Source organism: Podarcis melisellensis, assembly GCF_964234715.1.
Source record: "Podarcis melisellensis genome assembly, chromosome: 2".
In the NCBI taxonomy this organism is placed as follows: domain Eukaryota; kingdom Metazoa; phylum Chordata; class Lepidosauria; order Squamata; family Lacertidae; genus Podarcis; species Podarcis melisellensis.
Genome location: NC_138529.1, coordinates 80,414,109 through 80,437,185, shown reverse-complemented (window position 1 = coordinate 80,437,185; position 23,077 = coordinate 80,414,109). Strand labels below are relative to the sequence as shown.

At 48.4% G+C, this 23,077-nt stretch overlaps 1 protein-coding gene across 3 annotated transcripts; it reads left to right on the top strand.

The window, feature by feature from the left end:
* The first annotated feature begins 1,327 nt into the window (after positions 1 to 1,327).
* On the top strand, positions 1,328 to 22,845 carry WNT5A (Wnt family member 5A). Of its 3 annotated transcripts, none has more exons than XM_081900012.1 (5): positions 1,328 to 1,354; positions 8,156 to 8,283; positions 9,443 to 9,708; positions 14,046 to 14,338; positions 19,075 to 22,845. In XM_081900012.1, the coding sequence occupies exons 2-5, from the start codon at positions 8,162 to 8,164 to the stop codon at positions 19,531 to 19,533; spliced, it is 1,140 nt and encodes a 379-aa protein (XP_081756138.1). In that variant the 5' UTR covers positions 1,328 to 1,354; positions 8,156 to 8,161; the 3' UTR covers positions 19,534 to 22,845. The 3 variants fall into 3 exon arrangements, 2 of the variants coding, with proteins under 2 accessions (XP_081756138.1, XP_081756137.1); XM_081900011.1 differs by lacking the exon at positions 1,328 to 1,354 and adding an exon at positions 2,512 to 2,727; XR_014165523.1 differs by lacking the exon at positions 1,328 to 1,354 and having other exon boundaries at positions 19,075 to 22,036; positions 22,069 to 22,845.
* Positions 22,846 to 23,077: the final 232 nt, after the last annotated feature.

Below are 23,077 nucleotides of genomic sequence, written 5' to 3'. Positions count from 1 at the left end.
GGGACATACTACTATGTAAACGTACTTAAGATAGAGGTGAATAGATTATACGATGATCCTTATGGGCTGATCACCATTAATAGGGGCTTGAAGGACTGGAAATTGCCCCCACCATATTTAAGTAGGAAATTCTTCGGGGGGGGGGGCTTTTCTGCAGGCAAAGAGAGTTTCTGGTGCCATTTCTTTAAGCTGCCCCTTTGACGGACATGTTCAAGATCGCTTCCTGTAGGTTACTCTTCGCCCCCTCACACTTTTTTTTTATTATTATAATAGTTACCTTGCACGGGTTTAGATGCCTTTCAGCAGAGATCAGATAAATAGCATTTGCTGACAGCAACAACAGGAGCGGGGCAGCACCCCCAGGTATTGACCCTGTGATCCCTAGGGGCCTCTGCTTCGTCACTGCAGGGAACAGGATGCAGGAAATTGGAATAGATGGGCTTTTGGTCTGATCTGTGTTACCTGCTAGCAGCGCTCCTGTTCCGCTCACGGCAAAGTAGGGCTTTATACCAACCTTTCAAGACATGGACGTGGGTGACGTAGGGGCTCCGATCTGCACCATTATCCTTCCAAGGCAGTCACGTGAAACTTCTTCCCCTGCCCCTCGGATTTGGTGCAGGTCAAAGTTTTGTGAGTACTGTCTACCATTCGGCACTACCTTGTTCTTGAAGCCACCTTGGTCATCATAGCCGTTCCTTGGGGAGGAGAGAGCACTTCGCTCACGGCCAGAGGCACCACTCTCCTTTTATTATTCCTTGATTTAGACGCGTCCAAGAAGCGATTCAGTTAAACTTGTTGCAAACTCATACAGGGAAATGCGGCAGGGAAAGACGGGACTCCACAGCGCCATCTGGTGTCACAGTGTTATATCGCATATACAACGCATATAAAACGATTTTTCTTTACCAAAGTGGCTGAGGACTTGCAGAGCTTCGCTGCGCAGTTGGTTAAACTTTAGAGCTGAGCCGACCAATTAAAACAAAACAAAGAACCCTCATGGCAAAGCCTTAGACCGGCCATACTCAGCCTGGTGCTCCGGCAAGATATTGTTGCACTATAGTTTCCATCATCCCTACCTATTGGATCTTTTGCCGGGGGTTGGTGGCAATTGTAGAACAAAACATCTGGAGGGCTTTGGGGACAGTTGCCTTAGTCTGCAGCCACCCGCTCCTACATAGCTACTTGGAAGTAAGGCCCCTTTTATTCCAATGAGACTAACTAAATATGCAGAAGTTCGCACCTGAGCTAAAGTGGGTGGTGCCCACGTACGTCACCACGCAAAATAAATAAATAAATCAAAAGTTGTCTCCATGTTGTAGACTAGGATTAAGGGCGAGTCCTGGATCTGAAAACAGTAAGTGCTGGGTTCTTTATTTATTTACTACTAGTAGTAGCTATCTAATCCTTGGACCTCAAAGCGTTGCAAAAACAAATCTAAAATCAAACACGGAATGATCAGAAAACTCGTAACCGCGATTAAAAAATAAAAACCAGAAAATTAACAACAAGGGCAAGGGCAGGAGGGGATTTGTGCCACCGAGCCGAGTTTTCTAAATCGGCGGAGTCGCTGCTGCTCGTGGGAGTGGTAACTATTCCTGTGTCAGTCTCGTGAACCTGAATTCCCAACTGATTTAGAAATGGAGAGAAAATTAACAAACGCTTTTCGGGGGGTGGGGTGGGGGGCAAAGGAGCCACTCCGGATTCACTGCTGCGGATGGTGTCCGTGTCCCAATGGCGCCTTTTGCAAAAGCCTGCGGCGGAAAAAACACGCTCGCCCGCGGCGCCGGGCACCCTCCTTTCCTCGCGCGGAGCATCTCCGCGTCCCTCCCGAGGCTGCCGCCTGAGGTGCTCCTTAGAACCTCGCTCTGGGCTGCCATAGGCCGGCGCGGGGCGCATGCGCGCCTCTCTCCCAGGGCTCCCTCTCGCCCGCTCTCTGCGCCTCCCCTCCCCTCCCGTTCTCTTCCCCCTTCGGACGCCGCCGCCGTCGCCGCCGCCGCAACTTTTCTTGCACTTCGGAGGAGCGGCGAGGGCAGAAGCGCGCCAGACGCCGGAGGGAAGGCGAGCGCCGGGAGCGACTCTGCGCCGCGCGGCGGAGCATGTAGCCGCGGGGAGAAGGAAGGAAGGAAGTCGGTCGAGGGGAAGAGGCACCTTCGCGCCACCGCGGGCCATGGATTGGGGCAGCCGCCGCCGCCTCCCGCTTTGAAGCCCGGAGGAGCTCGCCTTGCGCCCCCCCCGTCGCCCCCCGTCTTGACTGGCTTGCAATGGAGGGACGCAGCCTGGGCACGGCTCGACAGCCCCGGGCGCCCCGTGGCAGCGGGTAGGCAGCAGGCGAGCGCCGGAGGGAGCCTGCAGGCGCGCTCCGGAGGCACCCAACCCGCTGCTGCAGCACCACCACCACTACCTGGGCCGGTCTGAGTGCCAGAGCCGAGCGAGGAGCTGCCAGCCTGGGAGCCGGTCCCGTCCCCTCGCGACCGCGGATGGACCTTGCGAAGGAGGCGCCTCTGCTCCGTCGCTGGAGCGGCCCGGCCCGGCCCGGCGGAGATCCCTTGCCCGCCGCTGCCTGTCTCTGCCTCGGAGCGTACGGCGACGATTTGGGCTTCGCACCGCCTCGCTTGTGGATTACTTGGCTGCTAAGCTAGGCTTGCTTTGGCGGGTCTCTCTCTTCTCCTCGCCCGTCCGCCCCCCATCCATCTTCGACGCTTTCTCCCTCCCGCAACAACAATGGAGGTGAGTAACACAACTTAGGAATGGGAAAGCGGGGCGGGGGCTCGAAATCCGCTGGGCTGCGGGAAGGAGGGGAGCGGGGTCCGAAGCGATGGCTGGATTTGCTCCAAATTTGCGATTGGGGGGGGGGGGGAATCGTCGAAAGAGAGAGAGAGCGCGCGCTTGAAAATTAGCTCCTTGGAGAGGGAGGGCGCGAGAAGGAGGCTGTGGCTTCGGATTTCTTACAAATATTTGGCTTAAGGTGAAACTGACGAGAGCGAAAGAATGAGAACATAGGCTTCCCTCTCTCTCTTCACCCCGTTCATTCAGGAGCCCCTCTTTGCGCGCGCTCCACCGCCGGTCAGAACTCTTCAGTCTCGTAACAAACCTGTTGCTGCAAAATGCTCCGATTCTGCCCCACCCTTCCCATAATGTCCCCCCCCCTCCCCTTGTCTTGGTATTGTTGATTTCCTTGGAAAGCCCTTATCTGTTCTTTTCAGAACTTATTCCCAGCGCCTAAAGCTTCTCAGTCTAACCCACCCCACCCCCCGGGCCATCCGCCACCTCCAAGGCGGACCGAGGTTTATAGGACATCTCTTGCAGCTTTCTCCCGTGCGGACTTCTGTTGAAGAACCCGGGCATGGCAGACAGGGAGGCCTGTACCTTTAAGAGAACTTGGCTCGTGGCCAGGGAAAAACCTGGCCGCTTTTCTTCTCCTCCTCCTCCTCCACCTCAGTCCCTCAAATTTTGCTCTCTGTTTCTGCATATTGTCACTTTTGCATCTGCAAAGCGTTCCGCTTGTGTTGGAAGGGGAGGACGGAAGGGGCTTTGCTTTGTCCCCCCTCCTTGCTCCCCCCTCCAAGCCTCGCTGTCCCTTTGATGCTCCACATTGAGGAGGTTGTGTGTGTTTGTTTTTAATTGTCAATTGTATGCTAAATTAGTTACAGTCGCGAGGTCACCGGGAGTTCAGTTTCACCCAGAAACTAATCTTTTTGAGGGATGGCGGGGGGCGGAGGAGAGGAGAAGGAGAGATCCAGGGAGATCTTGAACGAAAGTCCCGGGATATCATTTAATATGGAAGAACAGGGGTGCGAGGAGAAAATGCAACCTTTTCCCTCCCCTCTTCCACCTCCCGGAGTTTTAGTATATGAGTAGCTTTCCTTGTTTAAAAACTGCAGCCCATAAAACCTTGGAATGCTTCGCCCGCTTTTCTTAGATAGCCCCCCTTCTTTTCCAAAGCCCCCTCCCCTCCAGGGCAAGGTGGTGGGCTCGCTCTTGGCCCTGCAAAGCCGCCCAGCCGGCCCGCCTCGGCAATTGTTCCTGCGTTTTACAACCCACCCGAGCCCAGGGGGCTCGCAGTCTGCATGCCTACTTACTCAAGGTAGAGCTAGCATTAAAACAGCGGCCATAAAACCAGATGCCCTAACAGGCTTTCCAGACCTCCTGTGCTCTTTTTTTCTTTTTTAATTGGGGGGGGGGGAGAGAAGCAAGTTAGGATCGCAGGCGGGCGAGCCCTTCTGGCTGCTCTTGGGGAGGGATGATCTGCACCCCCGAAAAATAAAACGTTTTGAAATAGCTAATTCCCCCCACAAAAAGCAATGGGCTGCCTTCGAACGCGAAGTTTAAATGGCCCGGTCCTAATGGACTCTTCGGCGGCTTGTTTCCAGTGTTCGCCGGGCATTTCAAAAAACGGTTCCGGGAGACTTGGTGGCGCTGCACACCACCGGGCCTTTCTTTTTGGCGCCCTCCCAAGGGGGTCTCCGCCTCCGAGCTCTTTCTCCGTTCTGGATCAGGCTGAACGGAATAACTCCAAGAAATGGTGAAGTATTACTTCTAACAAAAAGAGAGGGCGAAACGCGGAGAGAGGCACCTTCTTTCTCTTTCTCTGGCCCCCTAGTGTAGCGTCCCGGGGCTTCGTTTGACGGCTTCGGCTGCCCTCTATTGGGGGCGGCGGAGAACGGCTTCCGCGTCCAACTAGGCTCTCTCGCCTTTAAAACAAAGCCGGCTCCGCCATAAACCAGGTTTTAAATATTAGATCTATAGCTGGATCTGTGCGCAGAAGATCGCTCAGATGCAGCTATACTTGCGTTAATCCTCCGAGCCTAATATTTGGACTCGGCGCGCGGAGTTTGAATGGAAACTCCTCCCGAAGAATCTCCTTGCGCCCCAGGATTCCGAAGTCAAGGCCTGCCAGTGTCACGATCACAGCCGAAGATGGGTTTGTGTGTGGCAGAGATGGGTATTCTCATTCGGATATACTGTATATATTTTCTTTAAGTCCCCTTCTGTGGATGACTTTTGGAGAGTCTGCCCCTGCTATCCCGCGCGCCCACACCCCCTTGGCAATCCCCCCATGGACTGCGCGTCCTTGGACACCCCCCCCCCCCCGTCTTGACTCCGCCAGCATCTTTGCGTGAGGCGTTCCCTTGCGACGGACAGGCTTGCATCTCCAGCGGCGCGCTGCCCTCGTCGGGAAGAAAGTGGTAGAGCTCCGAGGCTGGGACTGCGAAGTTGCCGTCTTGTTCGCACAGCGCTTTGAGAGAGGCGCAAGGCGACCGACGGGCGGTGACGACGTAGTCCATCGCTCATTCAACAGTCCCATAAGACAGGCGGAAAAACCGAGGGGATCGGGCCACACAGGGAGCCAGTGGCAAAAAGGCGGGGCGGGGGGCGCTGAACCTCTTATGTGCACATCGGCCGAAACACACACATTGGCTTCTCCCTATAGCTGGGGATTTATTCCCTTCTGTTATTTGCACACGCACATGAGCTTTGCATCCCCCCGACGGCTGCGGGGGCTTTCTGTTCCTCTCCAGCCTCGCCTTCTCTGCTCCCTCCCCGTCCCCAATTTGCTGGAGCGTGGCCGGCTTTATGGGGCATGAACTCTCCACATTCCTTCAAGGCGCTTCAGACTGCCGGGGAAATAAATCGGGCGCCGTCAGCGGCCCGTCACTAGACGCGCACCCCCCTCCGGCCTGTTCCCCCAAATTCCTGCAGCCTTGTGTCATGCTCTGCTCGGGGAGGAAGGCCGCTCCGCGGGGCTACGTTGGCCCTTGGCTTTCTCCCGAAGTACGGTAGGAGCTCCTTGGTTGATAAGGTGATTTATATATGTAGATCTGTAGTAAGGGGAATCGGGCTGTGGGTGGACGAGGCCCTCTGGACGCAGCAAAGTCCGGGCCTGCCTAGGCGCGAGACGGCAAGCGCGGGGACCCCGCGATAGGCTGGGCAGGGCCAAGTTTCCTCGCTCGGGCCCTTCTGGCGCCAGAGCCGCCTTCCTCGTGGCGCGATCGCTTGGCTCTAAGGCGCAAGGGAGTCCACTGGTGGCAACGCACCGGCCTTGGAGCCTGGGGAAGCCGCTCCGCCACCGGCGAGCCTCCGAAAAGCCCCCTCGTTTCCGCGATCCGGTGTACTCTCTACAAGGCCCTTCTTGGAACCCAGCGCACTGAAGCGAGAGGCGCCCACAGCTCTCCGCACCGATATCCGTCGAACCCGCGAAGCGCTCTGACCAATATTAAGCCTCCTGGAATAACGGCGTCCGACGTACTAAGGCAAGACCGGCGTTAGAGGGGAACGGCGACGCGGTCTGGACGGGTTTGTCAATCGGATGAGGTGGAATGCGCCTACTTGAAAGGCCAAACTAGCGCGTGAGTCTGGAGTGGAGACCAAGTAGCTTCTCTTTGCTTGCATTATTAGGGCGTCATCTGTCCCTTATCGGATTCTTGTAATCGGGCCAATAAAAATGCAGCCATGGGAGCCTTATGCGCGCATTATTTACTTGGGAGTAAACTCCACCGAAGCCGCCGGGGCTTCATTTCTCTGTTGTTATAAGCTTGGACGGCTATTGCTTTTCTGGATCGAAATGTCCCTCGCTCTACGTTTCTGTTTACACCGACTTGAATGGCGCACTTCACGCGGATCGAGTCCTTTATATCTTGCGTGCAAAAGTCCCGGTTGCTGTCCAAAGTGGCGCTTGGAGCGCTGAGGGCCACAGATCTACACCCCACCCGCCGCATTTTTTTGCTCCTGTGACACTCACTCTCGAGTAGCCCGTTCAGTACACACACACACACACACACACACACACAACAAACTCGGATCGGTTGGCTCCAGAGGACGATTTCGAGGTGCGACATTCCAGAGTCTGGAATGCCTCACGTAACATTAAACGGGCGGGGCGGGACAGGTTACCAGAGTGCGGCCGCCAGATAGAACTTGGGGCTGCAAATTCTTCTCCATAGTCCTTTTTAAAGCAAGAACAAGGGTTTGCTCCCAGTTCATCAAAGGGAGCAATGAATCTTCTTCCCCTGTGAAAAAGAGCTGGTTTCCTTTGACTCCATTTGCCCGGATAATTGGAAAGGGAACAAGCAGCCCCCTATCGCCATTTGGCAGTACATGGAAGGGTCTCCTATCCCCTTTCGCCTTCGTTCCCCCACTGTAACCAGAAATCGGCTGCGCGGAGGAGGGAGTGGGAAGAAAGGAGTCGAACTAGGGGGGTCTAACTCGCCTCAGGTCCCTGCCCAAAGTCGGAGGAGCTTCCAATATTCCCGTCTCCCCCGCCGTGCGCTTCCAACTGGATGGTCCCAGGGGCCCAGGTCACTGTCCTCTTATTGCCCCCTCGCCCAGAAGAGAGAGCTCTGCGCTCATCGGCTGCTTCAACTGCGGCGCGTTTCTCCGCCGCGCGCCTTTGCGCCTTGTTGCCCCTCCCTCCATACGGCTCTGTCTTAACTTATCCAGATAGCGCAGTGAGGAGCGGGATGTGGGGTGGGGGTCTCTGCGGGGTTTTGGTTTGTGTCAGAGCCCTAGGTCTTGCTGTCTGTGATCGGGGGGGGGGGAGGAGGCGGGACGGGATGAGACGGGGGATTTTATGCGCGGACGTTGGGGAGGAGCGATGGCCGGCGGCGAAAAACGTGCTTTGCAAACACCTTCCTGAGCAAGATCCGTTTTGACGATTCTCGTCTGGAAGCGGCTCCTATAATTAAAAAGGAGGAGGCGCGCGTCGTTCTAATCCGAAGCCGAGCGCCACGGCTGGGACGTGGGTGCTGTTGTCCTCCCTCCCCGTCGACTGACCGTCGCTCTCCACTTGTTGCGCGCTCCGCGTCTGAGCAGCAAAGCGCGGAAGGGGCTGGCAACGGCCTTCTTTTTCTTTCCGGAGGCGGATGGTGTGTGTATTTGTGTGTGTCCATAAAACTGTGGGCTGGGCGCCGCTGCTACTCAGCTTTTTCCTCCTCCTTATCGAGACTGCTTTGGGATTCACTCAAAAGCCGAGCTTCGCGGCGAGGCGGGTGAATGAACTCGGAGCAGACACTGGCTTGGCCACCGCACAAGTCCCTGGCTGAGGCGCAGGAGGACCGCCGCCTCTCCCAGACCCCCGGGGGGCTGCGCCTTGTTCCCTCGTGAGATGGTCCGGTCCAGGCCATAAAAGCTTCTCGCTCTCTTCTTCCCTCCCCTGCAGAAGTCCATGGGAACCTTAGTCCAAGGTGGAGCTCTGTGGACAGAGGCAATGACTTCTAAGTACCTCTTTCTGAGTCTGGCCATCTTCTCTTCACTTATCCAAGTTGTGATAGAAGCCAGCTCTTGGTGGTAAGCTTTTTAATATTTTCATCTTCTGTACAAATTAATTAATCCCCCTCCCTTTTAAAAAAATAACCCATCCAATAAGGTGGAGGAGGCCTAGTTTGCCCCTGGGAAAATAAAAACTATGAACACCCTGAATCCATTTTCCCTATTCTTTTAGGAGGGATGGAGGGGAAAGGATAGGCAGCCTGCATTTATGTAGTCATTCAAATCCTGGTTTGGAATAAGTAGTACTCTAGAAACTAAATTAAATGTAAAAATTGTAATCGGGAATGTCCTCCTGGCTTTCTAGACACATCTGTGCAGAAGTGAGCCTCATATTTTTGAGTCCTGTGTGTTTAGGGTCTTGCTGGTTTCAGCTCAAAAGAATTGTGCAAATGAGGCTGTGGAACCCTAGGCACACTGACTGGGGAGTAAGCTCCATTTTTCTGAATAGAATTTGCTTCTGAGTAAATATTCACGCAGAGAGCTGAGATTAAATTTATCCCTTTGAAAACAGGCACACATGTTGAGGTCTTTAAGACATTGGGCGAATAAGGCGTTCAGTGACAGGAGTCACTTGTGCGCCAATTCTTGATTGTGAATTTTTAAATGATGGCATGAGGGGAGGGAGGGCCTCGAAATCCCATTTAATTTATCTGGCCTGCATTACATCCTTTATGGATCATGAGACCGAACTTTTGGATGGTAACAATTCTCTTGCTACAGAAGATTCTCTAGTGTCTGGTAGTTATTTTTCTTTTTAAAAAAGATTGACATGGCATGTTAGAGAATGAAGCGTGTTCTGGGAGCATCTTGGATTTTGTTTCCAGGTTTGGAAAAAAAGAGAAAAATCCATAGGGATGGATAGTGTGAAATTTGAAGCCTAGGAGGGGAGACAGCCTAAGAGGGGGGCAACCATCATATTTAGATAGCTGCATAATTCAGTGTCTGTCTCAATAAATTCATGCATGTGGTTTACTTTAGCTTTCCAACCATTGAACGAAGCTGAAGACACACACACACACCCGGCACCTTTCCCACATTTTGGCCGCCGTCCCCAGCAGACCAAATGGAACAAGCAAATTTGTTTCAGGGCTGGGTTCCATGTCTGTGGAATCCACGCAGCATGTGCATTCAGCTGCTGTTCTTGAGCTTATTGCTGCCACCCTTTGTCTTTTCACAGGTCTCTGGGTATGAACCACATGAACCCCATGAACCCCGTTCAGATGCCGGAGGTGTACATTATTGGAGCCCAGCCGCTTTGCAGCCAACTGGCCGGGCTCTCCCAAGGACAAAAGAAACTCTGCCACTTGTACCAGGACCACATGCAGTACATCGGAGAGGGTGCCAAGACGGGGATCAAGGAATGCCAGTATCAGTTCCGCCACAGAAGATGGAATTGTAGCACTGTGGATAACAACTCTGTTTTTGGCAGAGTCATGCAGATAGGTAGGAAGGGCCTGGGAGTTGTGTGTGCTGGATTTACGTCATGGTGTGTGTGCTAGGAAAACCTGCCAGGTTCTTTATGCGCCATTGAAACCTGTCAAGAAGGAGAAAGCTAAATGGCCTTTAGCCCAGAGATCCTTCTTGTGAAGCTAGAAGCACATGGGGACCACTGGTGGTATGGAACAGGAAGAGTAGCATTGCCATTCTCACCTTGTCCTGATGCAGATTAAAATTAAGCCAGATCTAAATTTAAAGGAGGAAGCATGAAAACAAGTCGTTTTCAGCCAGAACAGGGTCATTTCTATGTCTGGGATTCCAAAGCTGTGTGACAATTGAATTGGACTCCGGATTAACCACACGCCAGCTTTTTGTCATGCCATAATTTTTATGTTTAGTCCATTTCCCCTTCACAGCCCAATTCTGTGTGTGTTTGGAAGCAAGCCCCCAAAGTGCTCAATGTGGCTTACTCCCTAGTGAAGTGTGCTTTAAGACTGCAGCCTTTCCCCCCCTAGCAAAATATTTTTTGTTTCAAGGGGATTTCAGTTTAGAAATGAAAGATGTTGGCACTCGCAGTCAACGTGCTTTCATTGAGGCTAAGAACATAGGTAGGTGTTGCATGTGTTTAACCATAATTATTATGGTTAATTAAAAATGCTGTCTTGGAGCAATCTCCCGATTCCTGTCTGCTGAGAGTGTAGCTTCTGTTAGTTGCTTTTGACAGGGCCCTTCTGCTGTAGAGCTCACATCAGCATAAATACTGCCCCTGCTTAAATTACAAGGGTTAAAAGGCAGCATCACTCTAATGACTGATGGGTTGCTCCCCCTCCCCAACTAGAATAATGGCATTTGTAGTATACATTAAAATCTATACATCTCTCTCCATGTCCCCTCCCCAGCCTCAAACGCACAACTTGTGTATACCAGCATCTCAGAATGCAGAGATCTAAATCTAATTTTAAATCCCGCTTTTTGAAATCGGATAGGGAAGGATTGGAATGACTTTAAAATTAGATTAAAGGTAACTTCATTTATGCATTGAGTAGGCTTCTGCATTGCTTGCAGGGATGCTGTTAAGTCACATTTACCCTAGAAGTTAATTTTATGTAAAAATAAGCTTTACAAAATCTCAGATTAAACATTTTCCATGCCTCCCCCTCTCCAAAAAAAGGAACTAAGTGGAAACACTTGTTTATTGAAGACTTAAGTTTTCTCCTGCAGCTTTGCATTACAGATGCTGTAGAACTGAGAGCTTTAGAATAACTGGTCAGATTATCACTGCCCCATACCGAAAAACAAACAAAAACAGTACAGCAAAAGCCTGAAAGTACTGAATTTTAAGCGTTTGTATACCTGGTCAGGTATGTTCCAGCCTTGAAGACTCATGTCTAAGTTGGTCTCTTTTTGCAGACTTTGCATCTACAAGTCCTGGAATGGGTCCCCATTGCTTCCAGGTCTCTGTTTCTTCTCCACAAGACATCTGCATGTATTTATTTTTATTTAGTAGGGTAATTGGCCACTTAGATTAACTGAAAATAGAAGTGAGTGTAATGTGTGCATTGAGCTGTTAAAGATCCTGAAAAGTGTATTCATTGAGAACAAGTATGTGCTCTCATTGCATAGTTGGGTCTAGTTTCCTCGAATAAACTATTGGATTGGTTGCTGTTTCTCTTGAATGGGGGACAAGATCTCAGCTTCGGTGCCCTGCTTCTCGCATAGACATGGCTCAGCCTTACAGGGCTATAAATCCACTTAGAGTGTGCAGTTAGGACAAAAGATTGTGCCAGTTTGGGCTCTCTGCCTGGATCTGTATGTTTCTCTATGATGTCTTTGCTGATTGACCTGAAAGAATTATGAGCTGATAGTGGTTTGATGTAGCACACTAAAAATCCTGGAAGTTTATATAACATTTCAGACTGCTGTTGGACCAAATTTAAGTCAATAGCAAAACTCTAGCTAAGTTCAATATATCCTGCAATATGTTCAGATTGCAAATGAGCCATAACTATGGTACCAAAACGTTGACTTGCTCTCTGTGTAACTGTTCCCAAGGGTTGATCATCTAAACCTGATTCGCAAAAGCCTTGGCGTTCACTTCAGTGTGATGTGAATCAGATCACCACAATATTGCTGGTTCAAATAAAACATGCTGTTTCCTTGCTTCTGAAAGAGCCTGGAAAATTGGTTGCATAATATTGGGAAAATGTCTCTGTGTGTTGTTGTTGTTTTCCTCCCTGGAAGGAGAAAGTAATAAACTGCAACAAATTCAATTAATAAGTTTTTTTAAAATGTCTATGACTAGACATTTAACTGCGCTGGCAATAGTAGTGGAATCTCGGCTTCAAGTTGAGAATGCTGTTCAAAGGAAATATAGCTTTGCGCCTTATCATATGTTTGTATAAGTTCTTGCAGCTTGATGCAAAAAGACCAAAACCAAAACCCCAAGGCAGTGTCCTCCCTTGCACAGTTGGGCAGCTTAAATCCCATTGACGGCGATGGCATTTCAACCATCAAACTGAGCCGGATTACAGCCTAAATTCCCTTTCGAGATGTGTAAGCGAATCACTTGTTTTCTCTGCAGCCCCTTTCTGTCAAAATAGTATAAAAGTAGGGAGGGCTTTTTTCTTCTTTTTTTTGAAACAGACATCAGCAGTTTACATGGGAGAATGCAAGAAAGCTTTAGATAATAATAATAAAGGAATCGTGTTCGTGCCTAGCAGAGAGCGAGGAGCTTCTAAACAAACCAGCCCTCTGCTGGCAACAGGACTTCGAATACTGTCAAAGTTGATGAGACTTGCTTTAAACAGGCTCCTACCGTCTGAAGCTGAAGCCTACAGAAAACAGTTTCATGGCACAGGGCTGCTTACTCAAACTGCTCCCCCCTCCTCTGCAAATTTCTTCCATCTGTTTTCTTTCTCTCTTCGGCGTATTTCGATCTCTACCTTTTTGCCCCTGTCCAGACTTGAAAGGGTTCTTTTCAAAACATGCTTGTGGAGAAGAACCTAGACGTGGCATATCCCCTAAAATGATAGTGAGATGTGAGCTATCTCTGTGGAAGGGGACCAATTAGGCAGAGCTCCTATGAGCTTTGCTGTGAATGACACGAGAATAAATACTACAGGGTGCTTTCAGTGTTCTGCTGTGTCTGTTAAAATTGAGTCCAGCTTATAAAATGTGACCAAGAATTGGTAGGCCTATGTAGTAGTACAAAGTTCTCCAAAAGCAGGAAGGTGTCCTCAAACAGAAAATGCCTCAGTTACAATGGTTGGGTGCTTTGGTGTGTGCCTTCATCAGTCTGTTCCATTTGTTTAAAATGTTTGATTTTCCAGTGATTCCGAATTTCCTCAAATAGAAAAAATATATATCTTCGAAAGTGCCTAAATAGCTAAAGGCTCCACTGAAGAATGGGCTCTTTGAAATTTGGGTCCCATTCTCTGAGCTAGTGAAGTTCTTGAAATTGTTTTTGTGTAAAACAACAACAAACCCCCAAACCTCTGGTTTCTTAGAAACATTAGCAGCACACAAGGCAGAGCTTTAACACAGCTTTAACCTTTTTGGAGTTGTTACTGTGAGGACAGTGTGTGTTGCAAAGTATCTGCTGGGGATTAAATAACAGGGAGGGGGGTAGCCTTTTACCTTTTGTAGAGACCCTTAGCTACTCTTTTGAAAGACTACAGAGAGCATGGTCTGGCTAAAATTGGGAGGAACTGAAAGATGTGGCTTGTGGGCTTCATCAAGCTCCTACGAAGTGAGATTTTTATAAATGAATTCTTTTCGGGGGGAAATTGGATTCAGGTAATATACCAACTAATGAATTTCCCCTCAGGATAACTAGTAATTAGCTGACTTGAGTGGAGCTTTCCATCACAGAAAACTCTCTCTCTTATGCTGCAATCCTGTGCACATTTACTAGGGATAAAGTCCCATTTAACTAAATGGGACAAGCTCTGAACTTCAAGCCTTTAAACGTATGGCAATGAAGAAGAAACATCTTTAGACGGCTTCTGACATTTTTTCTTTTCCTTTACCAGAGCTGATGGCCAGACCTCAGCCTTCTCCAATATGTTTCCTTCTTTGTAGATAAATAAATAGATAATTCAAGATGCCTGAATTTCTTTCTAATCAGCATAGCAGACCCTAGGATTTTTATGCCACTATCCTGATATCTAATACCATCAGCCATAGTGGGAACATTTCATTCGTGTGCTGTTGTTTCCCTTTTCAAATGAACATGGGAGGGGGGAAGCTCAGAATTGAATGGCAGTTGATCTTCACCTGTATTAAATAAAATAAATGTATGTGATCCTTGTGTGTAACTCTGAGCCTCCTCTTTTTCCTTGCAGGCAGCCGGGAGACAGCTTTCACGTACGCAGTCAGTGCTGCCGGTGTGGTCAATGCCATGAGCCGGGCCTGCCGGGAGGGGGAGCTCTCTTCCTGTGGCTGCAGCCGGGCTGCCAGGCCGAAAGATTTACCTCGGGACTGGCTGTGGGGTGGCTGTGGGGACAACATTGACTATGGCTACCGCTTTGCCAAAGAGTTTGTGGATGCCCGCGAGCGAGAGAGGATCTACCAGAGAGGAACTTACGAAAGCGCCAGGATCTTGATGAATCTTCATAACAACGAAGCAGGGAGGAGAGTAAGTCTCACACCCCCCCTCAAACCACCGACCATCCCCCCCAAATAATGTTTGCTCTTGCCTTTTCTTACCGAGATGCCAAACCGTTTGCGTTCCCAAGGCCCGCTTCCAATCTGTAGCAATACCTGTTCCCAAACCTCTGTGTGTGGTGGGGTTTTTTTTGGTGAAGAGCAATTTTCTTTTGAATGAGTTTGAATGATGGGTGATCTCTGGAATATGTCTTGTTTAAATAAGAGAGATCCTTTTCCCCCTTTAGATCAGGAGGGGGAAAGGTTCCATTTAAATGCAACGAGTGAGAGTGGGAGAAGGAAGCCTATCAGTAACTACTAGCTAGAATGGCTGTGCTCTGCCGCCACAGTTGTGCTCGAATCCTGCTTGCTGATTTCCCCACAGGCTTTCGGTTGGCCACTGTGTGAACAGGATGCTGGACTAGATGGGCCACTGGCCTGATCCAGCAAGCTCTTCTCATATTCTTATGTATAAGCTCAGTGGCAATGACAAGGGCCATGGGTTGATTGCCTTCCTTCAAATGGGCTAAATAACGTACCCCCTTCCCACCTCCCTTCCAAGTTGTTCTAGTAAAATAGTGCAAGTCACAGTGAATTTTATGCAGAATAGAATTTTATTAGTTTATATTTCCAACCAATCCAGTTTTCTTTGGAGCGGGTGACCGAAGCGCCGTATTTTGCCGGAGTGAAATATTCTTGCAAGGGGGCTATTTTCACTCTTCCTTGTGAGGTTGTGAAAAAAAACACACCCACCCAACAACCAGCTTCTCTGTATTATTAGAAAACATGCTCTTCTGCGGTGGAAGTCAGTTTTTATGGCTTTTTTAATCTTTAAAATCTTTTAAACGAATGAGTGTAAACTTCATTTTTATTGCCCTGGAGTGGAAGGAGCCAAAGTCATTATTTTCCTAGAAGTGACGGTGCCAGGACTCGTCGGCTGGAGACTTTACACTTGTGTTTCAAGGTGAATTAGGATGAAGGATAATTGAAAATTAATAGCATTTAAATGTGAGAAGAAGGCATCTGAAAGCAATGGAAAGGCCAATTTGCTGCTAGGCAGGAGAAAAATGGCTTTTCACAGTTGCCCCTGTCGGCTTCGAGTGGTTCCCTGCTACCACCCCCTTTGAGCTGCCTCCCTGCGATGGCATTTGGCAGAGGCTGAACTCTCCCTCCTGCATCTCCCGCCCCCCCAAAAACGTTCTTTTAATGCTGGGTGGAAGTGGCATTCAGCATCCACCTAATGTGTCAGACCCCAGGATTTTTGGGGCTGTGTCAACACTGACTCATGTCTATTTATACAGGGTAAATTATCGAGGTCTCCTTGCCAAGGCTTTACAAAGAGGATATTGCGGTGTAGGCCTGTCCCCCACCCAGAGGTGTTTTGGGGTTTTCTCTCTTGGACAGAGCGGCTCAGCTGCATGCGGAGAGATTGGTGTAGGAGGGAGCTGCCGAATCAGGAGTGGAAAATCTGCAGTGCGGGTGGTGGTCAGGGAGAGAGAAAATCTGATGCAAGTCTAGCAGCGGCAAGCCAGTCCACTGACTGGTCAGGTGGCATTGATTTTAGTTCTGCCTTCTTGTGTGTGGCTGAGGATTGGCGGCAGAGCATCTGTTTTGTGTACAGAAGATCTTGGGTTCAATCCTCGGCATCTCCCGGTTGGGCTGGGAATGCCTCTGTCTGAAATGTCCAGTTAGTATGGACCTTGGATGGGGGACCTGTAGCCCTCTAGACATTGTTGGACTCGCAGCCAGCAGAGCCCAAAGGCCAAGGATAATAGGAGCTGTAGTCCAGGAGCAACAAACTGACTTGGTAGGCAGTTTCCCATGCTTTTGCCTAATCCCACAAGCTAGGTGGCCATATTGGGTGCTTTTCGCTATCCATTTGAACAATGTTTGAAATGGACTTCTGATTATGGTTTGAAGCAGTGCCTGCTCCTATCTGACATGACATGGTTCTTGCGTTTTTAAGATGTGCCGGGGTGTTTGCCAAGCACCATGCAAGGGCATGGGTGCTAACTGGACGGCTGCTTCAATAATGGCAGTAGGATGTGTTCGTGGGAGTCACTCTGCATTTGCCCTGTGAACATGACAGCCAGCAGTTCACCTCAATAGTTTTGAGGCAAACTTAATAATTTGCAATACACACAGTTTGCTTGGTTTTCAATTTGGAACAAGCCATGGTTATTCTTATAAGTGAATACGCGTTTGAAAGAATTGGCTAGATGAGGTTAACAGGGAATGTGCGAACACCCAGCGTGTTCCAGTGGCCAAACCATTTCCCCTACTTTCTTTACAGTAATTGTAGATTTCAGTGGTTCTTGGAGTGGTCCATAACAATGGTGCTGCTGCTGCTGCTGATAATAATGATGATTTTATAATGACAACAGTTAAAATAATGTCAGTTAAGACAACAGTGCTTTTAAAGTTACAGTGAGTAATTACAAAAACAAGGAAAACAGTAGCTTAAACAATAGAATGCTGTCAAAGCTCCATAGTTTGGTGAAACAGAAAAGGCACAGTGAATAAATATGCTTTGATTCTTCTTCTAAAGGAAGGGGAAGCAGTGTGCCAACTTGACCTCAATGGGAAAAGAATTTGACAGCTATGGGGCCACCACTGAAAAGGCAAAACTATTTGAACTAGGCCTGTGTAGTATGCCGTAATAAATGATCTGATTAAAAAAAAAAAATTATACTTTATACTGGCAGAAATGAGAGCAAGAACTTTCCAGCAAGAGAAGAATGCTCTGGTGCTGCCTCGGTACAGGAGCTCTTATGTGTTCATGTGGTTTTCCTGCCCATTTGTTTGAGCCTGGGGAGCAGATTTGGATACGGACCAGGCAAGAATCCCCAATGCACACTGGAGGGGATATGATATTTTGGTTCAGGGCATTATTCTTATTGCTCTGGCATTTGGAAATTTTCTTTAGCCAGGAAGGCCTAGGAGTCAAACGTCTATTCTCAGATTTAGTTGGGAGTTACAGATTTCAGCATTTTTGAATGACCAGAAGCTCACTCCTATTCCAACCAGTGGTGCCTGCGCATGGCTTCCTTGTGCAGTTGTCAGGGCCTGCTGCTACTGCTGCCTACCCTGGGTTGTCTTAACTGTTTTCCTTCCTGGTCCTGCATTCCAGGAAGCACCAGGTGGCTGGATCTAGGCATCCTTTTGGTTTTCTGTGGTGTCTCTGATCTAGTATAGCTCTGGAGCAGTGGTGAGGGAACCCTTCTCTTTAGTCCTAGGGCCACGTTCCCTTCTAGGCCACCCTCTGGGTGGGGCCAGAGGCAAAGGGGGGGTGGAGCAAGGAATGTAAATTTTACCTTTGTGCAGACTAGATCCTACACACGCCCGCCTTCCACTGTCTATCCTCCATCATCATCAGAGTTCAAGGACACATTCCAACCAGGCAGAAACACTGCCAAGGGGGCATGACTTGGAGAGAGGGCTGTATCCTTAGGAGAGTCCCAAGAACAAAAGAGAAATGCTCTGTGTGTGTGTGTGTGTGTGTGTGTGTGTGAGAGAGAGAGAGAGAGAGAGAGAGAGAGAGAGAGAGAGAGAGATTTGGCCCCAGGCCTGAGGTTTCCTATCCCTGCTCTGAGGCATTGTGAGAATTTAAAAGGGTGTCTAGATCCAGCCATGCAGTGCTTCACACAGGGCCCAGCGGCAGAAGAAAGCTCCCCATGCCTTGCCATACTTGGTGCCAACCCTGCCAGGCAGTATAGATGCCCTAGGCACCACAAGGAAATACACTAATAGCATCATTAGGGGACCAGTGCCAGGTGACGAGCTGCTTGCATGCATATCAGGGGTGATGTGAGGAGTTGTCGAAGAAACCCCTGATCCATGTAATCCAATGCTATTTGACTCCTGTGACCTTTTAATTTCCCGCCAGCATAGCGTGTGGCCTGCCACTGAGCTGTTGTCCCCTCTCATCTCAGTGCCTGTCCAAGGGGCCAAGACAAAAACATCTGTAGAGATGTGGAGAAAATGACCCAATTCATGTGGTGAGCCACGGTATGCCAAACAGCTTTCCATGGAGTAATTTCAGCCTCCGTGTGGTGGCCAGACCATTCCCCGGGAGCATTAGGAAGACTGCAATATAATGAAGAGTCTTATATGACAACTGGTGCTTAATTTTTGTTGTTGTTTGCAATTTATTGTCCACTTTTCATTCTTGTCCCCATGGTTGGTGAAAGGCTTTCGGTAAATGACATGCTGCAAGTTGCACAGAGGGATGCGAGCCAGACTTGTTCCTGTCTGTTATGCACGTATGTGTGCTATGTATATATAAATATAATCTCCCCTTGGGTTATTTTTATTAGAAAGGTGAATAATAAGCCTATTAAACAAAGGAGGAGTTAGACAAACAAATTGACAGGGAAACGTGCCAGAAGTTCCTCTTTGTGTGCTGGACGCCCCCCACTTGCCACGCTGTGCCAGTTGACAGTTAAGAACAGGTGGGGCTTTTTGTGAAGGGAATGAATGAAAGTAAAGCCGTTTTTAATCATCCTTCACAATAAGGGCGGTGTGGTGTGTGTTTTTTTGAAGGATCCCAACAGGGCAGTTCAGAGGTGTGTCCTGGAAGAGTGACAGCGCTGAGCCAAGGAATGCAGTGCTGTCAAGGGGGAATGGATTCCCCGTTGCGAAGGCCATGCCTCCTGTATGTTTGTGGCGGAGGTATATTTTGCCCCAGACTTGCACTGACCTTCTTCCTTCTTTCCAACTCCCACCCAGACGGTGTACAGCTTGGCGGACGTGGCCTGCAAGTGCCACGGGGTGTCTGGATCCTGCAGCTTGAAGACCTGCTGGCTGCAGCTGGCTGACTTCCGCAAGGTTGGCGACGCCTTGAAGGAGAAATACGACAGCGCGGCAGCCATGAAGCTCAACCCCCGGGGCAAGCTGGTGCAAGTGAACAGCCGCTTTAACGCGCCCACCATCCACGACCTGGTGTACATAGACCCCAGCCCCGATTACTGTGTGCGCAACGAGAGCACCGGCTCCTTGGGCACCCAGGGGCGCCTCTGCAACAAGACTTCGGAAGGCATGGACGGCTGCGAACTCATGTGCTGCGGCCGGGGCTACGACCAGTTCAAGACAGTGCAGACGGAGCGCTGCCACTGCAAGTTCCACTGGTGCTGCTACGTGAAATGCAAGAAGTGCACAGAGATTGTGGACCAGTTTGTCTGCAAATAGATGGGGATGGGTGGGAAGAGCTTTTTTCCGGTCTACCAGCAGAGGGCAGTAGGGAGGGGGGAGGTTGCCCCAAGAAGGTCTCCACTCTTATTTATAGAGTCCAGCGGGTGCTTTCCTTGTTTGGAGATTTTTAAAAAAATCTTCTTCAGCAAGAAGTGATGGGAAAGCTTGCTGCATCCAGCTCAGACTGTGCATAGTTTTTAAAATATTTTTTGTTTTTGTTTTGCAATAACGGGTGGGAGAACCTGAGAGAATATTTATTTTACAGGATTTGGAATTAAGAAAAGAAAAGATAGAGTAGTTCAAAGGGAAATCCAACCCATCCCCATATAGCCTCGTGGGACATAGTAACAAGTGCAGTAGATGAGGTATCCGCCTTACATGCTTTGGATTGGAGCATGATGGCTTGGTGACATACATATCTGTGCAAGGTATTTCTTCTGAGCTTTAGCAACCCAAAAGAAGTGAGACAGTCAGATACAGCATTGATCCGTATATCTGTAACCTGTAGCGTGAGCTCTCCTCAACGTGGCAACTTGAAGGTGTGGGTGGAAGCAGAATTTCCCACAAGCCACAGTTGTGCTGCTAGGTAATATCTAAAGGCCCATTGGCGTGACATGGCGTTCCCCCATTTAGGCGTGGGAATTCTGTGCAAATGCATTGTGGGGAATGACGCTAACCAGTAGTAGCCGGTGGGGTGGGGCCTCCTGACACCAGTATTGCTCAAGTTTGCCTGGGTGGCACTGGAGTAGGGTGGTAGTGAGTTCAAAGCTGTAACAACCCATATCGGGAGCGTGGCTCTGTAGCTCTGCCCGCCTTCAGCAGCCATGATGGATGACAGTTTTAGGGCAGGTGGACGTTGCAGTTCTCTCATCAGCACCGTTCCACAATGTACCATCTTGCAGGTCTCCATTAGAAGGAAGAGGTATTCTGAATGGGCAAAAAAACAACAACCAACCAACCAACCAACCAACCGATTCCTTCAAACAGCTAGCAAACCAGGAGGAAGAATATCTGACTTTGACTGCACAGCGCAGATCAAAGCAGAATTTGGAACGTTGCCACGTCAAGTAAAACATGCCTATCTCACATTATGCACATTTAGAAAAGCCTTTCTGCCTTACTTTATAAGAATATTGAAGAGCTATCTGTGGGATTTCCTAAGCAGTGTGTGTGCCGGTTTGACTGTGCTGAAACTGCAGCTGCATTGTGCATGCAGTCTGCAAAGTCCTTAAAAACAATAATAATAAATTCAAAACTCAAAATTCAAAATTCTTTCTTTTTAAAGTGTTGTGCGTAGTCAGTTCCCTTTTTTAAAAAATCAGTTGACTTATAGCATTGCGGAATTTGGGGAAATGCTGAGTTGATGATATGCCGCGTGGCACTTCTTTTTCTAAAGTGCTGTTACAATTCAAAGTGCCGTGTGGCAGCAACGCCTAAGCGATCATCCTGTGTCTTTTTCATTTTAATGCACAATGCTTTAGAAATATATTGCAGCTATGCACAAACTGCTCAAACTGTACTTGAGCAATTATATATGGGAAAACTATGGTCTGCTGGTGGCTGGTATCTCAAACCTTTTTTAAAAAATACAATCATATTATCAGGACAAACTACAAACTAATGATTTCTTTTTTTAAAAGAAAAAGAAAAAAAAAAACCAATAGCACAACAGTACAAAAGGCTTTCAATTTGCCAGGACACTTTCTTTGTTTAGACTGAACTTGTTGCTATCAGCCCCCCACCCCGGTCCACATTTAAATTAGCACACACTAACAAAGTTGGTTTTTTAAAAAACAAAAGTCAGGTTGGGTGTTTTTGTTTTTTGCAGGTTTTCACAACACATGGGTGTTGAAGGGTAAGTCAATCACAAATTAATCAACGCTTTTTCAAATTCCTCCCAGATCATAGTATCTTTCTGCTCAATTCAGTGAAAGCTCCTGTATACCCTCTACTGTTGGTTATGTTTAGGGACTGTATGTGCGTGAGTTTGCAATGATTTGGAGCAGACTTCCACAACCTACTGCCCTCCAAATGTTTGGGATGGCAACTCCCATCAGCCCCAGCCAGCAGGGCCATTGGGAGTTGAAATTCCAAGCTATTAGACTGTTGGTGCCAACACAGAGCTCCAATGCTTAAAAGTTTGCACTGGTTACTCCTTTGCAACTGAGCTGAGTTCAAGGCCATTTAACTACTTGGGGCCAAGATATCCAAAGGACCACCTCATATCGTATGTCCCTGTTTGATCACTAGTTTATTAGTGGTCCCCCGTGGCTCAGGTGCTGAGATTGTGTCTACCAGGAGACATCCTTTCAAAGTTGTACGTCCAGCTGTGGAGTTTCCTCCCAGCTGAGATCAGACCTGTTGACCTCCTGGTTCCTTGGTGAAGACTTTTTCGAATTGCAGCAGGTGTTTTAAGTGAGCTGTTTGTGATCTTACGGTCAGTTGCAATTGATTTTGAGATGCGTGCTGTATCCCTCTTGTACACCGCTTAGAAATGAGGGTACTAAGCGGTATATAAATGGCTAAATCCAGGGGGCACCAGGCTGGGGGAAGCTTGCTTAGAAGCGTTCTCTTTCTGCAACGCTGTCATTGCGGATAATGGAAATGAGAGACACAAATGCATCTTAACACAAACGGCGCATGTTAATTTGTTTAAAAAGGCAGTCTTAGCTCTTGCCTTTGCCACCACCCCAGTGCTGCCTTTTCATTCCTTGAAAGACCTCTGCTCTTCCCCTAAATCATCCTGTCCAATACATATAAACAGATTGCAATGAATTCAAGGCTTCCATATTAGCATTACCATTTTAGAAGCTTTACTTTTTCGAAATTCTGTGAGCTGTCTCATTAATGCCATCAGGATTATCAGTTTTCCAAATGATGATTGCTCTTAATTTATTGTGCAAGGGTATATTTAACTTCCCTGGTTCCTGGTGTCTGCAAACCAATGTCAACTTAAAAATAAAATGAAATAAAGCACTAGTTCACTGAATATGTCACTTTTGGTTTTTATTATACAAAAACCATAATCCTTTTTCTAAAAAAATATGTTGAATCACTTATTCTTTATAGCGACTCCTGTCTGTGAGAGCAGACAGGAGTCTAATGATCCTAGCTATTAAAATGCTATTTAATGTAAAATATTTCACTCGTGTTCTTCAGATATTATGTAAATCTACTATGTCCTCTTCTTTGTTCTGTACATTTAATGTACATATTTTCGTCTCGTGTGATTTGTATATTTCACTGGTTTTTTAAAAAAGGCTTATGCCGTAACGGAAAATAGACTATAAAAATAAAATGTTGGTTATATATTGGGAGGTGGCTTTAATTCTTTTGGAAAGTGGGTTTTTATTTAAACAAGGAGCAAAGCTGCTTTAAAGAAATACTTTGTGGTAAGATAGGCAAATGACAAACAAACTGAATTTTAGAAAATGTGTAAAAAGGGTGTGGGGAACTAAAACTCCCATCAACCCTAGAAAGCGTGGCCAGTGGCAAGGGGGAATGGGAGTTGTAGTTCCACAACATCTGGTGAGCCAAAGGT